Source organism: Doryrhamphus excisus, linkage group LG2, assembly GCF_037039965.1.
Source record: "Doryrhamphus excisus strain RoL-2023G ecotype Guam linkage group LG2, RoL_Dexc_Guam_v1.1, whole genome shotgun sequence".
Lineage (NCBI taxonomy): Eukaryota > Metazoa > Chordata > Actinopteri > Syngnathiformes > Syngnathidae > Doryrhamphus > Doryrhamphus excisus.
This window is the reverse complement of record NC_136358.1, coordinates 23,026,310-23,051,865: the sequence shown is the minus strand read 5'-3', so window position 1 is coordinate 23,051,865 and position 25,556 is coordinate 23,026,310. Positions and strand designations below refer to the sequence as shown.

Below are 25,556 nucleotides of genomic sequence, written 5' to 3'. Positions count from 1 at the left end.
TGGTTACCACGCAAACTTTTTATGAGCCTCCCCTGAAAAGAATCGGAATCGAAATGAGGAATCGGACCAGAATCGCTCAAATTAAAACGATTCATTCATTCATTCATTTTCTACCGCTTATCCTCACGAGGGTCGCGGGTGTTGCTGGAGCCTATCCCAGCTGTCTTCGGGCGAGAGGTGGGGTACACCCTGGACTGGTGGCCAGCCAATCACAGGGCACATATAGACAAACAACCATTCACACTCACATTCATACCTATGGACAATTTGGAGTGGCCAATTAACCTAGCATGTTTTTGGAATGTGGGAGGAAACCGGAGTACCTGGAGGTGGGGGTGGGGGGTACTTTCTTTTTAGAGTTGGGACACCATGGAAAGATTCTGCTCTGATAATCATTTAATCCATCCATTTTCTATACCGCTTATCCTCACTAGGGTTGCAGGTATGCTGGAGCCTATCCAAGCTGTCTTCGGGCGAGAGGCGGGGTACACCCTGGACTGGTGGCCAGCCAATCACAGGGCACATATAGACAAACAACCATTCACACTCACATTCATACCTATGGACAATTTGGAGTGGCCAATTAACCTAGCATGTTTTTGGAATGTGGGAGGAAACCGGAGTACCCGGAGAAAACCCACGCATGCACGGGGAGAACATGCTGCAGAGGAAATGATATTTATTTTTAAGCCCAGATTTGAATAATATTTAATTTAATAACAGAGACAATAATAAATGACTTGAACAACGATGCTCATGAAATGCTCGGTGACGTGATAATTATAAGTACATGAACATAAATGACATTGAGGATCTATTAGACAAAAGATTAAATGTCCCTCACCGTTTTTTCTGTGACAAATAATGAATTATTGCTATACGTGTGAATAAGTGTACAAATTACTGTACCTACATGTGCATTTTGTTGCTGCATTGGAGGGATGTGGTCTGTGTGGTTTCATGGTTGAAAGCACTGAAAAGAAACACAGGACAAGTGTGACTAAAGGAATTCATACATTCTTTGTAGGCTTGTGTAAATGATGCCTGATAATAAACACTGCGTTACACTCGGATGGATTATTATAGGACATAGTGAAAACGTTCTTTGAAGAAGCAATAATAAGATTGAAATTTCAAAAAGGATCTTTGTAGCAGCCATTACCTCCGCTCTCCTTTTGCTTTACAACTTTTTTTTGTTTCTTCCTCGGAATGAATCCATGAGGTTGAAGGCTCCAAGGTAGTAACCCAACAGAGTGCCTTGCTTCGTGGGGAGGATGCTGAGGAGGGAACAGCAAAACAGAAATCAGTCAATATAACTTTCTGTTTAAAATGAGTTTTTTTTTCAATAAATATCTTCACACAACTACTAACCATGAGTGACAGATTTTTTTATATATCATATCATATCATATCATATCATATCATATCATATCATACCTTATCACATACTACAGTATTAATTGTCCCTGTACCCTAGAAACCGCCCATGAATGATACGGGAAAAGGCCAAAATGATACTGTGTCAAAGCCCAGGGCAGTGATACTGATAAAGTATAGAGTTTAACCATGTCCAGTATCAGCCCCCGTAGCTGTCCACTCAGAGCGCGCTGCTCTGGTATCGTGCCCGTGAAACAACCAATCAGAGAACAGCACACGAGTGCTTAGTGCCTAGTGCTTCTCCAGTCACCAAAAAACCCAAACTTGATTAATGGAACTTTAATTGTCAGACATTAGAAAGATAAGACTGTTGATAAAATATTATTGTTGAAATATTTTAGCAATTGTTGTGTTTACACTGTTTAGATATAATACATGTAATAAACTGAACATTTTCTGGAAACAAAATGGTCTTTTGATTAAATAGTACGTGATAATAAGCTCATGATTAAATAGTATGTGATAATAAGATCATCATAACCTATAAATATCATATCTTGCAATACTTTGTTTTTATATTCAGTATAGTTATTCCTGACTCCATTCACTGTGCAATATCTGATCAAGCTCCACGTGCAATATTAAGCTCTAAGTGCAATATGAGACCGTGTACTAGCAAGAGTACTTGATCAACTCCTCTGAACTACTTTGACACCCCAAAATTTCCTCCAAATCTGGCAGTCAATCAAAATCTTGGGATATTTGCAAATTCGCTGTGGATGTGAGAACGTTGCTACACGTTTCTTTAGGCGTCAGGTATTGAGGTTTAACCAAGGTGATACTGCTTTCATTACACATGCATACTGCACTTGTATTTGCTGTACTATATTCTATTTGCTGTTAAAAATTGTTAAACTTAAGAAAGATTAAAACTTTCAAAAGTTTATAAGATATTGTTTTACGACTCCAGTCTATTTTTCTTGAGTGAGTGAGGGGGTAAAATGGCGTTTTTGATAGTAAAGGTTGCCGACCCCTGCCCTAATTACATACTGCACTTGTATTTGCTGTACTATATTCTATTTGCTGTTAAAACTTGTTAAAATTAAGAAAGATTAAAACTTTCCAAAGTTTATAAGATATTGTTTTGCGACTCCAGTTTATTTTTCTTTAGTGAGCGAGGGGGTAAAATGGCGCTTTTGATAGTAAAGGTTGCCGACCCCTGCCCTAATTACATACTGCACTTGTATTTGCTGTACTATATTCTATTTGCTGTTAAAACTTGTTAAAATTAAGAAAGATTCAAACTTTCAAAAGTTTATAAGATATTGTTTTACGACTCCAGTTTATTTTTCTTTAGTGAGCGAGGGGGTAAAATGGCGCTTTTGATAGTAAAGGTTGCCGACCCCTGCCCTAATTACATACTGCACTTGTATTTGCTGTACTATATTCTATTTGCTGTTAAAACTTGTTAAAGTTAAGAAAGATTAAAACTTTCCAAAGTTTATAAGATATTGTTTTGCGACTCCAGTTTATTTTTCTTTAGTGAGCGAGGGGGTAAAATGGCGCTTTTGATAGTAAAGGTTGCCGACCCCTGTCTTAATTACATACTGCACTTGTATTTGCTGTACTATATTCTATTTGCTGTTAAAACTTGTTAAAATTAAGAAAGATTCAAACTTTTGAAAGTTTATAAGATATTGTTTTACGACTCCAGTTTATTTTTCTTTAGTGAGCGAGGGGGTAAAATGGCGTTTTTGATAGTAAAGGTTGCCGACCCCTGCCCTAATTACATACTGCACTTGTATTTGCTGTACTATATTCTATTTGCTGTTAAAACTTGTTAAAATTAAGAAAGATTCAAACTTTTGAAAGTTTATAAGATATTGTTTTATGACTCCAGTTTATTTTTCTTTAGTGAGCGAGGGGGTAAAATGGCGTTTTTGATAGTAAAGGTTGCCGACCCCTGCCCTAATTACATACTGCACTTGTATTTGCTGTACTATATTCTATTTGCTGTTAAAACTTGTTAAAATTAAGAAAGATTCAAACTTTCAAAAGTTTATAAGATATTGTTTTACGACTCCAGTTTATTTTTCTTTAGTGAGCGAGGGGGTAAAATGGCGCTTTTGATAGTAAAGGTTGCCGACCCCTGCCCTAATTACATACTGCACTTGTATTTGCTGTACTATATTCTATTTGCTGTTAAAAATTGTTAAACTTAAGAAAGATTAAAACTTTCAAAAGTTTATAAGATATTGTTTTACGACTCCAGTCTATTTTTCTTGAGTGAGTGAGGGGGTAAAATGGCGTTTTTGATAGTAAAGGTTGCCGACCCCTGCCCTAATTACATACTGCACTTGTATTTGCTGTACTATATTCTATTTGCTGTTAAAACTTGTTAAACTTAAGAAAGATTAAAACTTTCAAAAGTTTATAAGATATTGTTTTACGACTCCAGTCTATTTTTCTTGAGTGAGTGAGGGGGTAAAATGGCGTTTTTGATAGTAAAGGTTGCCGACCCCTGCCCTAATTACATACTGCACTTGTATTTGCTGTACTATATTCTATTTGCTGTTAAAACTTGTTAAAATTAAGAAAGATTCAAACTTTTGAAAGTTTATAAGATATTGTTTTACGTCTCCAGTTTATTTTTCTTTAGTGAGCGAGGGGGTAAAATGGCGTTTTTGATAGTAAAGGTTGCCGACCCCTGCCCTAATTACATACTGCACTTGTATTTGCTGTACTATATTCTATTTGCTGTTAAAAATTGTTAAACTTAAGAAAGATTAAAACTTTCAAAAGTTTATAAGATATTGTTTTACGACTCCAGTCTATTTTTCTTGAGTGAGTGAGGGGGTAAAATGGCGTTTTTGATAGTAAAGGTTGCCGACCCCTGCCCTAATTACATACTGCACTTGTATTTGCTGTACTATATTCTATTTGCTGTTAAAACTTGTTAAAATTAAGAAACATTCAAACTTTTGAAAGTTTATAAGATATTGTTTTGCGACTCCAGTTTATATTTCTTTAGTGAGCGAGGGGGTAAAATGGCGTTTTTGATAGTAAAGGTTGCCGACCCCTGCCCTAATTAAATAAAAAACATGAGCTCGGCTGGGGTCAAAGCCGCAGTGAGCTCTGGCACCTCTGTAAGGATCAGCTCAAAAGGTTTTTTATGCAGCTATAGATTTTACATGACAAATCACAGCAACGCCATTCCATGACGTATTGAAATCAATGAGCACCAACAACAGGAATGTACTTACGGATCCATATATTTAACATGGAAGCGGTTTACGTTTCAGCCCACCAGGGTTCACTTGTCACAATACATCAATCAAACTAAGCAACAATTTTGACAAGGTCGACTTGAAAGTGGAGTCCATTTTTTTCAGCAAGATGCAGTGCAGCAGTGATTCAGAGCATCAAAGCAAGTTTTGAGCCATTACATGCCATCTTTTCTGCAAGGTGTCCATAATGCCAAACAATGCATCTCTTCTAAAAAAAAAATCAGTCTGCACTCGCAGCATTTGAATGACTGACATCCTTCGACTAACAATGACTGCCTTCAAAGTAAAGAAAGATAATCACGGTGAATACAACAACACATTATTAAAATCCTGACTACAATGGCTTTTATGTGGATTTAAAGAGGTGACAGGCGAGGCACTTTATCCATTTGTGTGCACTGTTCCAAAGAGCAATGTTTTCTATTATGGAATAATGGCTCCGTCCTCAGACAAATGGACCAAATAAATAAAAGAACAAGGAGAGAACACAATTTATAAGTGCTCTTATCGAAACTTATTTCATAGAAAACAACTCTACGGCCGTTTATTTGAGGCGTGGTTAGCTGAGACTTTATTGAAAAATCTATGAAAATGAAAAATCTTAAAATCTATCTATCTATCTATCTATCTATTCCAGGTGGAAGATTTTTGTACAACTACAACTATTATGGTTTTACATGCAGAAAACAATGTGAAATGCACATGACAAATGGATGGGATAAAATAACATTTGCTAGGTGCAATGGTTAGTCGCATGGTAACCGAACAAACACATATTTTCATACAATTAAAAGTTTAATCAAAAATTTAATATGGTTCGCGTACAATATTACCTGCATCTGGCCGTGTTGTTAATACACTGCATGAGACCAACTGCGTTCTTAAAGGGGACCTATGATGCTTTCTCCACTTTTCCGACATATAAATGTAGTACATACATACATGATATGGTATATGGTGTGATCACGCAAGAACAAGTACACTGGTGATAACATGTAATACCGTATTATCTGGACTATGAGTCGCTCTGGAGTATAAGTCCCACAAGGCCAAAAATGCATAATTAGGTAGAAAAAAACATACATAAGTCGCACTAGAGCAGGGGTCTCAAACACGCGGCCGGCGGGCCAAACGTGGCCCGCAGGACACTAGTTTGAGGCCCCCGCCTTGATATGAAAGTTTAATGTTAGTGCGGCCCGCGCAAGTTTGATATGGATGCTGTATGGTATCATGTACCCAGAAAAAATTATTACGTTTGATTAATGTTCATGTTAAAGGTTAAATAACTGTTAATAGTTATCCTCCCTATCCGTGTGGAAGTGGTACGTTCTTGGCGATTTAAGTTTAAAGGAAATAACTTGAAAGCTACCGTTTAGGTCGCTAGCTCTCTAGTTTGCGAGTTAGCATGTGTCTCAAGACCCTGCAGTCGCGCAATATGTTGTAAATAAAAAAAGTGTAAATGTGACTATAGTCGTGTTTTGTCATGTCTACAGGGCTCTAATAATGCTTTGTTCATTTTAATCTGAAAAAAATAATTTGTCTACCCACCAACTATATGTGGTTTCTTAAGTTTTTATTATTTGCCGTTTTATTATTATTATTATATTTATTTATTACTGATTGATTGATTTGTTTATTTATTTTTTTATCTTATTTTGTGCAGAAAAATAAAAATTAAGATATTTAACAGATATATAACAGTGGAATGTTTTATCAGAGCTTTTATTGTAAAAAATCGGAACCAAAGCACTGAAAAAGTTTGTATATTTTTCTGTTTTTAATAAATGCGTTTTTTTTGAAAACTTTTTTCATTTATAAGTCGCTCTGGAGTATAAGTCGCAGGAACAGCCAACCTATGAAAAAAAGTGTTACTTATAGTCCGGAAAATACGTTATATATAATACCGTATTTTACCGTATAAGTCTCACAAGGCCAAAAACGCATAATTAGGTAAAAAAAATCATACATAAGCTGCACTGGAGTATAAGTCACATTTTTTGCGGGTAATTTATTTTCCAAACTACTTGACCAACAGCCAACCTATGAAAAAAAGTGTGACTTATAGTCCGGAAAATACAGTACTTATAGTATTTTGCCGTATTTTAATGATTTAAAACATTACCCAAAATTCTTTCCTAGGTGCCTTGGTGCACATTGAGCAATTACCTGACGCTACAGCGACAAGACTTATGATATCTGTTCTCCTTGTGATGGCCGTGTCTTCCGGCACAAGACGTGTGCACCAGTTCTGTAAGCTAGCTCATATTGACACGTTTTCTCACGCTAGAATGCACAGAAAAGGGAAATAAATGTGTTCATGTTTCACAAGAGGATTTGAATGATGGGCAAAATTCCCCCCAAAAGTGTACTTCCCCTTTAACGATGAACCCGTGGTGTGGAGTGTTACCTACAAATGCTACTAGTCGAGCGTTTACAATAACTGTAACTACAGGACACTGATGTTAGCTATCTCAAGCCTCATTCAAATCAGTCAACAAGACGTAGAATTACAAACTGACGCGCAAAGTGCTGAAAATGAAAATGTACTAAGTTGATTTTTTTAATGCTGGCTACAAGTCCTGATATAATTAACTTTGTTATTCAGGAAGTACGTGATCAAAAAAAAAAAAAAACAACAACAACACTGAAGCGGATCCTCTGTGACCCCTTTTAGTATAATAACCTGTGTGTCGTGGATAGAACAATTTCAAGTGCAGAGATACCATTAATCGACCAATTATAAAGGGCCTACTGAGAAAAACTGTGACAAAGCGCATTAAACCAGACTTCCTAAAAACGGTCATCATCTGTCATCACGGCCACAGCCTGCCATGATGTCTCTAAGGTCATCTAAGGTCACCTGTCTTCTTTCTGAGACGGGTGCTTACAGTACATTATTACAGAACAAAGGTAGCGTGCTGGAATTGGTCCATGGCATTACTAACCTGCAGACCTTTCATGACCAAGCCGGCTCTCGGAAAATGAATGAATCCATTTTAACCTCTTGACCGCTAGGCCATTTTCCCTATTTGATATAGCTCAGCTTTACTCAATAATGTATTGGACATCATTGTTTCAGGTGAAGATGGCTTTCAGAATATGTGAGCTGCATTTTCTACATGAAGACCATTTGTTCACTCCACAAAACCATTCCTGTCTACAGAAAGACAAAGGTTCACATTCTGGGTTTGGCACTTCCAGGGGATGCTGTGATAGACCCGCCTCATCTTTGTCTTCCTGCACTTGCAATTGATGTACACTGATGGGGACATTTCTTTTTTAGTAGCTGGGTGTTATTACAGCAGAGCCCCACGTTTTGCAGGGGTGCACTCCATTACTACCAGCTAATGTAAAAAAAAAAAACCTTAGTAACTGATAAGCCCATAAAACAATGGCTACTTTTGACACACAGCTCACCCAGCCCAAACGCTCCTGCTAGCTTGTCATCGTCTTCTCAAAACTTCCAATCAACTTTTGCAACAAAAGTCATTGTTGTAATATTCATTCATTCATTCATTTTCTACCGCTTATCCTCACGAGGGTCGCGGGGGTGCTGGAGCCTATCCCAGCTGTCTTTGAGTGCGAACCAAATTTTGCAAAAATTTGCAATTCAGTCTGTTTGTTTGTCATAACATTTTGTCTTAAAAAAATTTTTTTTCATTAATATTTCAAGTCCATGTTCCTACAATTTTTTTCTCATAATATTACAGGTTTATTCTAGTAACCTTAAAAAAAATAAAAATAAATAAAAACAATAAATAATTTTTAAAATATTTTGAATTTATTTTTGTAAAATTAAAAGCTTTTTTCCCACATTTTTGCAATGTAAAAAAATATCCAACTATTTGAGTTAATGAGCTGATTAGGGTTTGATGTTCCAATATTCATTTTCTATCGCTTGTCCTCACGAGGGTCGCGGGGGTGCTGGAGCCTATCCCAGCTGTCTTTGGGCGAGAGGCGGGGTACACCCTGGACTGGTGGCCAGCCAATCACAGGGCACATATAGACAAACAACCATTCACACTCACATTCATACCTATGGACAATTTGGAGTGGCCAATTAACCTAGCATGTTTTTGGAATGTGGGAGGAAACCGGAGTACCTGGGGGCGGGGGGGGGGGGGGGTACTTTCTTTTTAGAGTTGGGACACTATGGAAAGATTCCGGTCTGATAATCATTTAATCCATCCATTTTCTATAATGCTTATCCTCACTACGGTTGCAGGTATGCTGGAGCCTATCCCAGCTGTCTTCGGGCGAGAGGCGGGGTACACCCTGGACTGGTGGCCAGCCAATCACAGGGCACATATAGACAAACAACCATTCACACTCACATTCATACGTATGGACAATTTGGAGTCGCTAATTAACCTAGCATGTTTTTGGAATGTGGGAGGAAACCGGAGTACCCAGAGAAAACCCACGCATGCACGGGGAGAACGTGCAAACTCCACACAGAGGGTGGGATTGAACTCGGGTGTCCAAACTGTGAGGTCTGCAAGCTAATCACCGTGCAGCCCGCACTTCAATGACTTCAATGACTTTATAACAAATGCAGTGAACATTCACACAGAAGCTGCTGTCGGCCACTATCTATACTGTTAACCTGTTGTTAAAAAAGCGTTTCCACAATGCGTGTAATTTATTTTTATTTTATTTTATTTAGTCTGTGCACTAGGCACGCCACTTCTGACCACAACTTATTTACAACTTGTCACGTACTGACAACAGTAATCGCATTTTTACCGCATGGGTATGCATTGTCACCAACCCTTCCCACATCCGTGACCCAGTTGTGGCATTATTTGGTCCCGCTACGTCCTGTGTGACGCCACTCAACAGCAGGCATCACCCCCAGCTTCATCACTTCCTCTAAGGGACATACAAGATGTACTTCTCTGAACTCTTAACAGAGAAGTTCATGCAGAAAAGAAATCCAAGTCTATACTTTCTCACAGCTGCAGACAGAGAATGTGCAAAGTGCAGGAAGGGAAAGGGGGAAAAAAAAAACGAGGCGCTGACAGTGTGGGAGATGGGATTGCTGAGGAGAAGGTGTTGCTTTGGGCACTAAGATCACTTATTAACAGAAAAATCCAAGAAGCTCCAGAACTGACTTGATTTGCTTCAATCGGTGGTGGAAAAGTGAACCCATTCCCGTGAAGGAGCCACACAGAGGAACGCTTCCATATGCCAGCATCGTTTGCACATACTGGAGGTTGTGGTGTGTTCACTTTGCATTCATGATTAGTTGACAGAAACGATGCACGATGTTGACGCAGTTTACACATACTTCACACCTGTGAATAACCAATTTACTCAATGGTGGTTCCTTTGAATCTCGCTTATGTTTCATCAACTTTTCACCAATTTGTTTCGGCCCATGTCTTACATTTACAGTGACGGACTTATTGGCTATTCTTGCACGGGCTCCATTGTTTTGTGTTACTGTTGAAAATGTTCCTCTGCAAATTTACTTCATTTTCCAAATGTTCGAAATGAAGCTTATGAAAAATTAAATGAAGTCTGAAAGAAAGTGTATTGCACCAATTAGACTTACTCAACACATACTGTCCCACATCCCATCCCAGACCTTTCTGGACGTTTTTTTGTTTTTTACGAGGGTAATACACAATCATGAATTTCAAATGGAACGGACTATATAACTTGGTGGTAGACACTAACTTCTTGAGAGCAGCGATGATGTAGATGCTCTTGGGCAACAGGAGAAAGACCTGGTCTGTTAGGACAGCCTGGATGATCTTCTTGGCGACATAATTTGGATCAAGGATCGGGAGCAGTCTTGGCCACCTGTTGAAGGCAAAAAAAAAATATTATAAAATAAAATAAAATAAAATAATTCATTCATTTTCTACCGCTTATCCTCACGAAGGTCACAGGGGGTCCTGGAGCCAATCACAGGGCACATATAGTCAAACAACCATTCACACTCACATTCATACCTATGGAGTGGCCAATTAATCTAGCATGTTTTTGGAAAGTGGGAGGAAACCGGAGTACCCAGAGAAAACCCACGCATGCACGGGGAGAACATGCAAACTCAAACCTCAAACTCAAAGATGGCAGAGAGTGGGATTGAACTCGGGTCTCTTAGATGTGAGGTCTGCGCGCTAACCACTAGTCTGTCATGCAGCAAATAAAATAAAATAAAATAAAATAAAAATCGCGCTAACCACTAGACCGCCATGCAGCAAATAAAATAAAATAAAATAAAAATCGCGCTAACCACTAGTCCGTCATGCAGCAAATAAAATAAAATCAAATAAAAATCGCGCTAACCACTAGACCGCCATGCAGCAAATAAAATCAAATAAAATCAAATAAAAATCGTGATAACCACTAGACCACCATGCAGCCCATAAAATAAAATAAAATAAAATAAAATAAAATAAAATAAAATAAAATAAAATAAAATAAAATAAAATAAAATAAAATAAAATAAAATAAAATAAAATCACCTGTGCGCCTGGAATGACAAAAGCTGACATATTCAATTGGTGTTTGATGAAGTGCACAGAACATACGTTTATTATCCCAAGCAGAATATATGTGTTTATAGTCATGACTGGAGTGCAGATACTAAGGCTTTAAGAGGATGGGAAGGGACAGCTTATTTTAGAATGCCTATGTGCCGAACCACAAGCAAATGTGAAAAAAAAAACATGGTTTTGGGGCTTCAGGCTGTTTCAGGGTGTGCAGAATAGATGCAGGTGGGTAGACAGATATAAGAATGGACAGGTCCTTCAACACCTTCATCACAACATCAGCCCACCTGATGCCTCTGGTGTGTTGGTTTGAGCCTAAGCAAAGTGACGCCGTCATTCTTGTGTCCAATACAATAAACATGAACATGGAGACATAAGGCAGTTGTTTACTGGTTGAGGAGTCATGTGACTGCGGTATCTCTGGAAGGTTTGGACATCATTAGCATTCAGATTTTCTTTCAGAATCAGAGACGGAATTGTGGCAATTCAATTTGCGATAACATGATATACTTAAATATTGGGGTACTTTTTACCTGTAAGGCCTCAGATAATAAGTAGATGTGCTGGAAATTCTCTTTGACTGTACAATTATGACTCACAACTTCACATGCTGTGTTTTAAGACGAGCAGTAACATGCTTAGTTTTGAGTATCGGACAGGTACTGTCATGACATCAATATTTTTCAGTTCTATTCTGTTTATTTTCCAAATCAGTGGTTTTTTTTGCTGTGTTTTTCAACTTTTGATTGATATTGTTATATGTATGCATTATTTTATAGCAATATAACTCAGGGAATAAACCCATTACAGCTTTTCTTCATTGATTTGGCTAATTTCTTGAAACAGAACATTCTCAAACTAACAAGGTCAAATCTACAAACCACTTGGCAGCACAACAGAATTGAATATCTGAATATTGTGTTGTCATTATGCTGATAGTTCAGTCTGTTTGTTTGTCATAATATTTTGTCTTAAAAAACATTTTTTTCATTAATATTTCAAGTCTATGTACCTACAATTTTTTCTCATAATATTACAGGTTTATTCTAATAACTTTAAAAATAATAATAATAATTAAAAACAATAAATAACTTTAAAAATATTATGAATTTATTTTTGTATTTTTTCCACATTTCTGCATTTAAAAAAATATCCAACTATTTGAGTTAATGAGCTGATTAGGGTTTGATGTTCCAATATTTATTCATTCATTTTCTACCGCTTGTCCTCACGAGGGTCGCGGGGGGTGCTGGAGCCTATCCCAGCTGTCTTCGGGCGAGAGGCGGGGTACACCCTGGACTGGTGGCCAGCCAATCACAGGGCACATATAGACAAACAACCATTCACACTCACATTCATACCTATGGGCAATTTGGAGTCGCCAATTAACCTAGCATGTTTATATGTCTATTCCAGATGGAAAATTTTTGTCTGCAAATACAAGGCCGGACCCTAACAAAAAGTAAACTTCCCTTAAGACGCAAAAACACTTTTAATCTACAACTATTATGGTTTTGGTCAAACCCCATTCACTGTGTAATATCTGATCAACCTCCACATGCAATATTAAGGTTCTAAATACAATATGTGAAGTATTTCTATAATGCCTCATATTAACTCACTAGCAAGATCTCATAGTGTACAGCAGGGGTGGGCAAACTACGGCCCGGGGGCCACATGCGGCCCACCAAGCGTTTGAATCCGGCCCGCCAGTTGCTTTCCAAGTATTTCAACTTTTAACATACAAACTGGCAACATGACTTGCAAGTCTTATTTAGTAAAAAAAAAACAACAAAACTGTCAAATTAAATGACGTAGTTAGATGTGGTGTGATGTTTAAAGTGCTCCTGAAAAAAAGGGACATGAAAACATACAGCTGATAGTATATAACACTTACAGATAAAATTAGACAAAAAAAATTCAAGGAAAATTATAAGTATTAAATAGTGTGTGAGTTAAATATATATATATATATATATATATATATATATATATGTTCTGGCCCCCCCGGACAATTTTGTTTCCTCAATGCGGCCCACAAGTGAAAGTATTTGCCCACCCCTGGTGTACAGACTGGTCATATATTTCATCTCGTTTCATATTATCTACATACTGTATTGTATACAACTCTGGGAAAAACTGCTGATTTTGTTAATACTTGGGTTGTTTATATTGTTTTTTTTTATATTGTGTATTTTGTACTGCTTAACTGATTCTGTATTCTTGCTGCGAATAAAGGCATATCTTATCTTATCTTTACATGCAGAAAACAATGTGAAATGCACATGACAAATGGATGGGATAAATGGAATAAATTAACATTTGCTAGGTGCAATGGTTAGCCGCATGATAACCGAACAAAAACATATTGTCATCCAATTAAAATTTTTATCAAAAATTGAATCTAGTTAGCGTACAATATTACCTGCGTGAGACCAACTATGTTCTTAATGATGCTTTCCCAACTTTTCTGACATATAAATGTAGTACATACATACATACATGATATAGTATATGGTGTGATCACGCAAGAACAAAGACACTGGTGATAACATGTAGTACCGTATTATCTGGACTATAAGTTGCTCCAGAGTATAAGTCGCACAAGGCCAAAAATGCATAATTAGGTAGAAAAAAACATACATAAGTTGCACAGGAGTATACTAAGTGGCATTTTTTGCGGGTAATTTATTTTCCAAACTACTTGACCAAAACAGACATTACGTCCTCATGGAAGGCAAGTTCTAACAATAAAAGAATAGAGAACTAGCCGAATAGGTGTAAGATATGCTAACACAATAGTTAGCAGAGATGGCCGAGAGTGAGGTCTGCGCACTAACCACTTGACCGCCGTGCAGCCCCCGCAATCATCATCCACTCACTGAAGCTAACTGTACAATGCGTGAATGTGTACCTAATGACTTTGCATGAACAGTGTAGAAGAGGTTGAAAGGAACATGTTTACATCCTGTATTCCCACAACTGTGACAGAGATCCTGTGAAAACACCTACTTGGTTTGACATCCATCAAACATCCCGGTATTAATGAAGTACGGGCAAACAATGGTGGTCTTTATGCCATCTTTGCCCGTTGCCAGAAGTTCAAGACCCACGGATTCTGCAAATCCCACTGCGGCAAACTTGCTGGCACAGTAGTCTGCAAGGACAAGACGGTAAAATTTAACAAGGTCATTTTTTAAAGGGGACCTATTATGCTTTTTTCCCCACTTTTCTGAACTATAAATGTTGTTAGAATGTTGTATTCTCGTGTTAAACCATGCCAAAGTTTCACATAATGAGGTTTGTGCATTTGTTGCACAGAGGTGGAGAGAACCACAGTGCTCACTGTCTGGAATACGGTAGTCCTACAAAAAAATGTGTAGTGACCTTTGACTTCCATTACTAAGATTGTCTGCAGTTAGTCAACGCGGTGCCCTCGTGGCCGGCTTCTCCTGAGCTCCATGGCACCAGCAGTGTCTCTGACAAAGTGTGTGCGACAAGGAGTGCTCCTCCTCGGGCAGGCGAGGTTGGAGGAGCACAAATTTTAACAGATTTTAAGGCTGTATGTTAAGAAATTAACATGGATCGAATACAATAAAGTACCACGCAATCCCAGGATGTAACCTTTCAAAATATATTTCACATAATTGTGATACATAATATATATATATATATATATATATATATATATATACATACACACACACATATATATATATATATATATATATATATATATATACATATACATATATACATATATATATACATATACATACATATACATACATATATATATGTATGTATATGTATGTATATGTATATATATACACATAGTATATATACATATATATATACATATATATACACATACACATATATATATATATATATATATATACATATACATATTAGGGTGCATCAAATTTGATTTGGGAAATTTCAAATTCATAATATCAATTTGGCTGGCATTCCATTTTTTTCTAACATAAAAATGTCTTTTGCAAAGTTTTGAGGAAATCCATTGAGATTTAGGGGTGTCACCTCACACATAAACTTTTGTAAAATTTCGGAAAATGTGCAATTTCTAGTCTAAGAAGTTGAGGTGGAAATGTTGAGTACAATGAACTTCTATACAGCATTATTTTCTATAGGGTTATCAAAGGGGGCCCAGACCAAAGACCAAGCTGCGACTGCTAGTCTGAAAGGAACTAGTTGTTGAGGGCAGCATCTTAGGAGAGCTGCTGGGTTGTGCTGCACAGTGCCTAAAATAATAAATGGACAAGTGTATATCACATTATGTAGGACTACAGTACTACTCTCAATAAATATGAGGCATCAGTAATACTGTCTACTCTATATTACTGTTGTTGATGTTATGCTTGCTCAGCTATTAGCTAACTATCATTAGCATACTGTAGCTAGCTAATGTTAGCTACAGTAGAGGCAATGAGCACTAAATACCTATAAATATGACTACAAATCATTCAAATTACAAAGACAAAACCACAGTAATATGTAATCGGAGTATAAATACCAACAAAAACATAAAGATCACCTCAGAGTTCATGGCGACCATTGAACTGTTCACCACTTTATTCCACAAAAACAGATGTATGGTGGCACCCTTAAATAATCATGTATTGGAAAAATATTTTGTATGTGTTGTTTCTACATATATTGGAACACTTTTAGTACCCAGCCATATCAAAATTCAATAATTGTGCACCCTAATACATATATTTATATATAGAATGAATTTAAATTAAATGTAAAAGATAAGAAAACCCATACCTGCCAATCCATTGACGCCTATGAGTCCTGCAGAGCTAGCAATGCTGACCAAATGACCATGATTATTGGCAATCATGGCAGGAAGGAAGGCCTTATAGGTCTGACAGTAGAGAGGAAGACACAAACCATCAATCATATTTGTATGAAAAATTCCCATTACGCTAGACAGATACAAGAAATACTCCAAAATCGCAATAAGACTGACCCAGAAGTGTGCCATGGTGTTGACTTCCATTGTTTTCTCGATTAGGGAATCTGGTGCATCCATGAACTTGGTTCCTGTCACAATGCCAGCATTGTTCACCAAAATAGTGACATCGCCCACCTCCCGCTTCACCTGTTGGGGGAGGGGTCAGGGTTTAGTGGAAGTTGCATTTTGACTGTGGCATTATACTCATGGAAAGATAGAGCAAATAATAAGTGCTAGGGCTGGGCTATATGAACCAAAACCTCATATCCCAATATTTTTCCACAAAGTGAATTTAGACAAAATTAAATCCAAACATAAACATCGATACATATCCCGATATTTTTCCACAAAGTGAATTTAGACAAAATTGAATCCAAACATGAATATCGATACATATCCCGATATTTTTCCACAAAGTGAATTTAGACAAAATTAAATCCAAACATGAATATCGATACATATCCTGATATTTTTCCACAGTGAATTTTGACAAAATTAAATCCAAACATGAATATCGATACATATCCCAATATTTTTCCACAAAGTGAATTTTGACAAAGTTAAATCCAAACATGTGCCAAGTTGTTTTCATTCATTCATTCATTTTATACCACTTATCCTCACGAGGGTGGTTGGGGTTGCTGGAGCCTATCCCAGTTGTCTTCGGGCAAGAAGCGGGGTACACCCTGGACTGGTGGCCAGCCAATCACAGGGCACATATAGACAAACAACCATTCACACTCATTCATACCTATGGACAATTTGGAGTGGCCAATTAACCTACCATGTTTTTGGAATGCGGGAGGAAACCGAAGTACCCGGGAGTGCACGGGGAGAAAATGCAAACTCTACACAGAGATGGCAGAGGCGGGAATTGAACCCTGGTCTTCTGGCTGTGAGGTCTGCGTGCTAACCACTCGACCGCCATGCAGCTCTCAAGTTGTTTTATAATCGATATAATCGAAAATTGATCAAATAGATTCATCATTTTCAACAGGTTTTTAAAGCCTTTTGTCAAATGTTGCCATGGGGACCATATATTAGCAATGTGATGAGGCTGCGTTTCCTCATGAGGAACGCAACAGGAGCGTGGCAGACACCGCACACATTCCTCATATTGGAGTTCATGGTAAGTTTTAAAAGGTGGTGAAATTTGTTTTTGATGCTATGGATTCAAAGTACTTCCATATTGCATATTGCAGACGTCTTCCACCGCAGACGTGGTAGCCTGTTTGCTTCAGCTGAGCCTCCGGGCTTCTGTTCCTGCATGCAAGCACGAGGGAGATACAGCTCAAATCCAGTCTGTTTCAATATCCACGATATGCTTGGTTTTGATATTGTGCTTAAAGTAAATTTCAATATTTTTTAAATAGCAATATATCGCCCAGCCCAAGCAACAGCTACTTTATACATCTTAACTGAGGCAAAAAAAGGCCTTTGAATATTGTTGTGGGGTCTTTTGTGACCTATTGGATGAGTTGTTGCTGCGCTCTTGGGGTCATTGTGGTTGGCCAGACAATTCTGGGAAGGTTTACTACCTTTCCATGATTTCGCTATTTGTGGATAATGGCTCACTGTGGTTCGCTGGAGTATTGCATTTCATTCCTGATGCTCAGCTCAAAAAAAAAAAACAAATATAGAGTACTCCCTTGACTGAAAATCGATATCTCTCACAATTTAATCAGGGAAGGCTAGCGAATCAGTGTGATCTCCCGTCGCAGCGATATTCCAATTAATCTTGCTCCCACGTCCACCAATTTTAAAGTCTGAACATAACCTGGTCGGGGCTCGGTCATGAATTTAGCCTAAGTAACCATGGTGATATATGTAGCTGCTTGAAAAAAGAGCCACCTTCACTGAACAAGCAAGCCAAGACTCAAACACCTTGCAAACACACTAAACTCGCTTAGCAGTATATCCCCCAAGCTCGTCTTATCTTATTTACACAACAGGCCAGTTGTAGGGATACTAGCGATGAGCCGGATACTAGTTAACGGATATAAACAGGTATCTGTTACACATAATGTGTTTTTGCCGGATACGAGTATGAACTGAGTACATTTTGTCATAATTGTGTTTAAAGAAAATGCTCAATATGTATTCACTCTGTGATTGGCCAGTCACACACAGCGACTCTGCAAGCGGCGGTCACAAAGGAGCTCAGCGGCACCTCATTCGGCAAGTTAAAAACGGCTCGTGTTGCGTTTGCTCACCCTGCCTCCACTTTATTAGTTTTTCTTCAGCTCACGTCTTTTTTAGTTTGTATCAAAAGTTATTTGGTAAACTTGTTTCATAACATACGCAGGTTTGTATGCAGCCTTGTGTGACATCAGTAGCACGAACGCTATTATTCCTTGAAATTTACTTTTGTCTAATTCCATGAAGTCGTCATTAAACAGGTGTACTATTTACAATATAAGAATTAGGTGGTCAAATATAATGGTCAAATATTACACCCCTCTAAATATGCTGCAGTATGCACGTTGTAATCTTAAACTTACGCAGTGCATTTCACAAGACAGCTTAAAATACTTAAAAAACTTCAATATTGAAAAGTTCAATATTGGAACAAGGCTGCACGGCGGTTGAGTGGTTAGTGTTCCACCCTCTGCCATCTCTGTGTGGAGTTTGCATGTTCTCCCCCCATGCATGCGTGGGTTTTCTCCGGGTACTCCGGTTTCCTCCCACATTCCAAAAACATGCTAGGTTAATTGGCCACTCCAAATTGTCCACAGGTATGAATGTGAGTGTGAATGGTTGTTTGTCTATATGTGCCCTGTGATTGGCTGGCCACCAGTCCAGGGTGTACCCCGCCTCTCGCTCGAACACAGCTGGGATAGGCTCCAGCACCCCCGCGACCCTCGTGAGGACAAGTGGTAGAAAATGAATGAATGAATATTGGAACATCAAACCCTAATAAGCTCATTAACTCAAATAGTTGGATATTTTTTTAAATGCAGAAATGTGAAAACTTTAACTTTACAAAAATAAATTCAAAATATTTTTAAATTATTTATTTATTTTATTTTTTAATTTTTTATTATTTATTAAACCTGTAATATGATGAGAAAAAAATTATTAACATAGACTTGAAATATTAATGAAAATAATGTTTTTTTAAGACAAAATATTATGACAAACAAACAGACTGAATTGCAATTTTTTGGAAAATTAGGTTGGGGAAAAACTTTAATATTCTGGGAATAATTCATAATATTATGAGTTGAAAATTACAAAGATTATGTACATAGAAAGTTTAAATATGTATATATTTTTAAACAACAGCAAAAAAGGGGGTGGGGGTGTTCAAACTATTAGTAGGCTTTTTAACCTAAATCACAAAGCTTAGATGCAGTTTTTTCTTGAAATATATACATATATTATGTATAAGCATTGCTGTACCTTCCATGTACAATATGTGGCCCGCAGTGGAAAAAGTGGTGCTATTCAAAAAAAGCAAAAGAACTGAGTAAAAAGAAATAATTTTACTTGATAAGATAATTAGATTTTTGTAAAAGAACTTTTTGGGGAACCATGATGTTAGCAGGAAAAGGTCTTACCTGGTCAGCGACTCGATAGACCTCATTCTTGTCACTGCAGTCACACAGATAATAGTCAACTCTTATAGCTCCACTCTGCTTAGCCAATCGCGCCGTTTCCTTCATGCCTTCCTGGTTAATGTCCCACAAAACCAACGCAGTGCCGAGAGCTGCAAACTCCTGCGCCATAAGACGACCGATCCCACTGCCTGCTCCTGTGATGAGAACCACCTCGCCAGATATATTCTTCCTCTTCTTAGGTAAAAAGCAGTAGATGAAGGACTCCACGTTGTACCAGATGGACAACAGAATGACTTGTAGGGTTTCCAGGAACAATTTCATGTTTGGTGATGTGTCGTAGTCTGACAAGTAAACACATGTAGGAGAAAAGAAAGACACTTTCAACTAATTGACATGAGTTGCTTGTCTAGAGCAGTGATTTTCTTTTTTTTTAATTTGCCTTTAGACATTAGTAAATTAGCTTAAATGCTAACATGCTAACGGCTACGATGCTAGCATCTAGCAAGACAGCCTCAAGTCCTAAAAGTGTTAAGGCAGTCCGATAGTGTCCCCACTTCATGTCATGTGTTTTCCTTTTTTTTTTTAGAGCAGTGATTTTCAACCACTGTGCCGCGGCGAGGAATTATCCAATATCACTTTTTATAGTTAACATTGATTAATCATCATTTCCAAATATTATGTCAATAGCCATGAATATATGGACCTAAATATTCCAATTGCATTTGGTATATTTGCTCAAACGGAAAGAATTGAACAGGGATGGAATATTCCTTTCCCCAATCCGATTGAGGTATCTTGTACCCGCTCAAACGGAAATTTATCAGGGTGCGTTCTTCTTCTTTGTGGTGTTTTTCTTCTTCTGTTGTTTATTGGCGGTTGGCAAGCAGCTTTCGTGTGCATTAGCGCCATCTGTGAAACAGAATCTAAACCCTTCTATACTTTATTCACAAGTCCAGTTTTATTAAAAAAGAAAATATATATCTATATAAAACATGTCCTGAGTTTAATTATAAAATATTAGCAAGATTGAATGTGATCTTTTCCTGTTTAAATTAATCCCGGGTGCGTTCTTTCAGCGCATGCTCAGATATGACGTAACACGCAGATCCAGACGTTCTTCAGTTTTAAAAATGGAGGTCAGCAATCGGCATTGGACTGCTAAGCAAAGTTTGTTTTTGATTCAAACTAAATTTCAAGACTGGACAGACGAAAAACTGACAATACGGAGTTATTCCAACAAGTGAAAGAAAAACTCGGGGAAGCCGGTATCACGTGATGTTGATGTTTACGTTTTACCGCACATGACCCATTGACTATTCTGGTTGATTTTCACGGTGCATGTAGACAAGAGATTGGAATATTCCTTTCCATGGATACCATTGTTTCCCGAAAGGTCATTTGGAAATAGAAAACTCGTCATGTAAAGATGGCTACTGTGGAGTGTCTGTGGTGTAAAGACTGGCAGAGCAATGTAATATTGGTCCGTGTGGCAACACCTACCTTGTTCCTCCGATAGACTTTTTGATGCACGTGATTTTTGGTTAGTGGTGTGCCACAAGATTTTTCCAATGTAAAAAAACATGCAGTGGCTCAAAAAAGGTTGAAAAACACTGATCTAGAGATCATTTTGAAGGCAAAATCAACACACAAAATCAACATTCCTACATTAATAAGGTTAATACGGTTAATAAGGTCATGTTTTGTTATTAAATATGATACATGTGCTATAATGGAACAACCTTTTACGTGTTAAAATGAGCCACTGTAAAAAAAAAAAAAGCGAGAGAGAGAAAACAAGGTACGGTCACAAGTGGCTCTTGTGCCACACTTTAGACACCCCGTCATCATAAGTGTACATAGACTGTGAAAAACATACCATTTTCTATTTACTAACTTAATAATGTAAGTAATGAAGCAGGACTTATGCTCGATAGCTGTAGGAATGGTATTGAGCTTTAGAAACTTGCTACCGGCCTATCAAAATGGAAAAACTATAGAGTCAACCATGGTACTAGCTTAAATACTCCTGATAGTAAATCACACAGCTGTTCAACGGAAATAACACGACCTTCTCCATCTGTGCATACAAACAACGGACCTTTGCTCCCCTTGACTGCCGTTAGATAATTGGTAAACAACAAAAATATAATGAAGCAACAGAAGTAGACTCTTTAAGTCTCTTACCGTTGTTGTTTGAAGCGGGAAAACCTTACGTTCGACCTCGTTGTCCCGACAAACTGTTTTACATTTACCGTAGCCTCCAGGGAAATACAGTGAACTTCGGCCTGTGACGTAACGTCCAAGTTCCACACAACATAACAGGGAGGCGGGAGTTGTGTCACGTGACAGGTTAACGCCCTACCCCTTTAACAACGCGAGGCATTGTTGGACTTGGTTTGATGTTCAGTGTTTGTACTTTATTAATTTCATTATGGGTTATTTTACACAAGTACATTTTTGTGTGAAGTTAATTTCGTTGCTACTTCTTATGTTTCGTTTTATTCGGGCAGCCAATGGCTACAAGAAGATTCAGAGCGCCAATCAAAGCAAAGAAGAAGAAGAGGCCGTTTGATTGGTTCTTTGCGTCAATGTAAACAGGAAGTGACTGCCTGGCTTGCAGCGTTGCACATGTACACTTTTTTTTAAAACCTGTATTTTCTCTTTATACATTTACGTACATTTGTAATTATTATACATTACAACGATGATTCAAATAGTAATGGAACTAAAAATAAGAATAGAGTGTTTATTGTCATGACCGTTTTAATTTGTACATTTTTAACACCATTGTCCTTAACAGCAAACCCATTTCATTTTAAGAATTCTTCTTTTTCTTTTTGTCAGAGAAAACATATAATACAAATTATAAGGCTATCTATTGTCAACAGTGCACAGTGTTACGCAAAGTCTACAGCAGGGTTGTCCAAACATCCAGCGGGGGCGACATTGTGAAATATGAAAGGATGCAAGGTGCATTTTAATATTTTGTAAAGAACATACTCCGAAGTTATTGTTTCAAGAAAAAACTGCATCTCAGCTTTGTGATATGGGTGAATAAGCCTATTATTAGTATGAACTTTGTTTCTTTTTTTCCCCTAATATTTCAACTTTCTTCTTAAATAATCTTTGTAATTTTTTTTGTCTGTATATGTTTTTATTACCATAATCTTTTGACTTTTTTTCTTTTTTTCAGCCACCTAATTTTCCAAAAATAACGATAAAAAAATACAATAATATGTATGGTATTACGTATATGTTATATGCTACCAATACTTTTAAATCAACAGATTTTCACAAATGTGAATGGAATCACATTCAAATGTACAGTCTTGTACATACGTGCATGCATGTACAGTACATGCTCATCATGTATGCAACACACACAAAAGCAGTTTCAGAGCAGAGCCCAACAATTTGCAAATTACAGGCTGTACATTCAATAGCTAATATTGGTAGCTAAACTTTGCCAAATTGCTATCATTAACTGACAACCAATATACAGTAGCTATTGTCTATGTGTGTGTGTGTGTGTTTCGTGTGGTGTAGCTTAATTCCTCAGAGCAAGTGTTTGAACATGAGCACCCAGCCCCGGCCAAACTGTTGCAAAGAGCGTGTTAGAGACGCTGCTGGAGAAGTTAGAGGGCTAACAAATAACAAAGATACATAGATACTTACTTTGTTCAAAGTACAACACTATAAAGCATGATGATTATCATGTCTTCCCTCAGGCAGGAGATACAGTACGTATGTTACTATAACAAGACCTTCAAGGTTGAAGCTGTCGCATGATTCCCAAACACAGCTCTCGACCACAATTACAGATCTGGTTGCTGACACCGTTGGCTTGATAAATGAGAAACGTAACAATCGGAAAAAACATTGAAATGGTAATGGTTTTATTTCATTTGAACATGCATCAGATTACAATTGAGTGCATCCCATAATCAGTTCACAGTTCCACATGTCCAAAAGGAGTAGGAAGAAGCAAAGCTTATTAAATCCTACCCCTCCATCTGGTACTTTTACAATCAGTAACTGTTACATTTGTTCACTTCCTGCTTTCCTAATATAGTTTAATTTTTTTTTTGTCACGTACCGAAGTAGGAGGTGATATGAGCATCCAATGACATAATGGGTACCATAGTAAGTGTCAATATAGTGATATATATAGCACATCATGACTGGTTCAAGACACTTCATCCTTGTATTTAGCAAACATCAACTGCTTGTATTGTTTCTTGAATTGGTTCATCGTTGTGCATTGTTTGAGGTCCTTACTCAATCCATTCCATAGTTTGATTCCACATACTGAAATGCTATGGCTTTTTAACGTAGTCCTAGCATAGAAGTGTTTCAAATGTACTTCTTCCCTGAGATCATATTTCTCCTCTCTTGTAGAGAAGTATTGGATGACATTTTTAGGTAATTGGTTGTTTTTAGCCTTAAAAAGCAACATAAAGGACGGAAAAAAGGCCCTCTGTCATCATACACAGATAGCGTGAAAAAGCAAAGAATGGTAAATTGATGGGCTGAAACGAACATCGTGAAAATCAAACTTATGTTCAAAGCCACGTGGCGCCAAGAAAAACCCACAATGGACATAAAACTGGTAGCATCAGTCTTTTCCACATTGATTTTACTTCCTGTTCGTCCACACGTCTTGGCTCTCTATTTTCCTTCCTAGTTTCCTTCTGTTGCTTTGTTTCATCTCATTTCAGGCCTTTTACCTTTATGAGCAGTCAGTCCGGGGCCAAATGGTGTAGGACCTTTACTCTCCAGCCCAGTCCTCATCAGACTCATTCGGCCTTTGGACTTGTATATCTGGTATATCTTACGTGGACTTTGACGTATGGTTATGACTATTGGTTATGCAGAGGGCTTATATAAAATAAAATAAAATAAAATAAAATAAAATAAAATAAAATAAAATAAAATAAAATAAAATAAAATAAAATAAAATAAAATAAAATAAAATAAAATAAAATAAAATAAAATAAAAAATTGGAAATAAAGTTGGAAGTTATATGATACACAATGAAAGCCAAGGAAATACAACTGGAATAGGTGCAGATTCCAGAAGATCTAGACAGCTTTCAGTGTGGGTTAAGGTGTGTAGCTGCTCAATAAGGGCCCACATCGCAATACAAAGGGACGAAAATGAGCATAGTAATAATAATAATAATAGGTCCCCTTTAACTCATTCAATACCAATGACACAGTTATACCTTTTTATCATCACAAATACCCACCCAGGTGAGAGGTGGGGCACACCCGGAACTTGGTGCCCGATCCCAACAATTTTTGCATTTCCACTTTTCCATTTCTCGCACAACAGGCAAACGAAGGTGATGTTGCAACTTTTCAGTAGTGCATTAACATTTCAGATCACACATGACAGGGAGGAGGAAGTGAGAGAACATGGAGGAGTGTAGCGTGCAGAAGGTTACGTTTCATTCATTCATTCATTCATTTTCTACCGCTTATCCTCATGAGGGTCGCGTCTTCGGGCGAGAGGCGGGGTACACCCTGGATTGGTGGCCAGCCAATCAGAGGGCACATGTAGACAAACAACCATTCACACTCACATTCATACCTATGGACAATTTGGAGTGGCCAATTAACCTAGCATGTTTTTGGAATGTGGGAGGAAACCGGAGTACCCGGAGAAAACCCACGCATGCACGGGGAGAACATGCAAACTCCACACAGAGATGGCCAAGGGTGGAATTGAAACTCTACAATATGTTATGTCATGAATTCCTTCTCCCAGCCTGAATTACTGCAACTATGCTTATGTCCATTTAGTTTATTCTAGTGTATTATCATATTTTTGTTACTCACTGCT

The 25,556-nt window shown here is 37.6% G+C and overlaps 1 protein-coding gene across 1 annotated transcript; it reads right to left on the bottom strand.

The window, feature by feature from the left end:
- LOC131109450 (epidermal retinol dehydrogenase 2) lies at nt 1-22,054 on the bottom strand. Its single transcript, XM_058061482.2, has 8 exons — nt 21,896-22,054; nt 19,712-20,052; nt 16,167-16,298; nt 15,962-16,061; nt 14,180-14,324; nt 10,347-10,472; nt 1,163-1,277; nt 1-973 (listed from the first exon to the last, which is right to left on the bottom strand). The coding sequence occupies exons 2-7, from the start codon at nt 20,030-20,032 to the stop codon at nt 1,181-1,183; spliced, it is 921 nt and encodes a 306-aa protein (XP_057917465.2). The 5' UTR covers nt 20,033-20,052; nt 21,896-22,054; the 3' UTR covers nt 1-973; nt 1,163-1,180.
- Between the last annotated feature and the right edge of the window lie 3,502 nt (nt 22,055-25,556).

Bases quoted from the DNA above. Each gene is read 5' to 3' on its own strand.
- LOC131109450 (XM_058061482.2), bottom strand. From the start codon at position 20,032: ATGAAATTGTTCCTGGAAACCCTACAAGTCATTCTGTTGTCCATCTGG. The intron at 10,473-14,179 runs GTAGGTGTTTTC...TGCCTTCAACAG, and splicing joins TTTGATGGATGTCAAACCAA to GTGGCCAAGACTGCTCCCGA. The intron at 1,278-10,346 runs GTTAGTGTCTAC...TTCCCTCCTCAG, and splicing joins ATCATCGCTGCTCTCAAGAA to CATCCTCCCCACGAAGCAAG.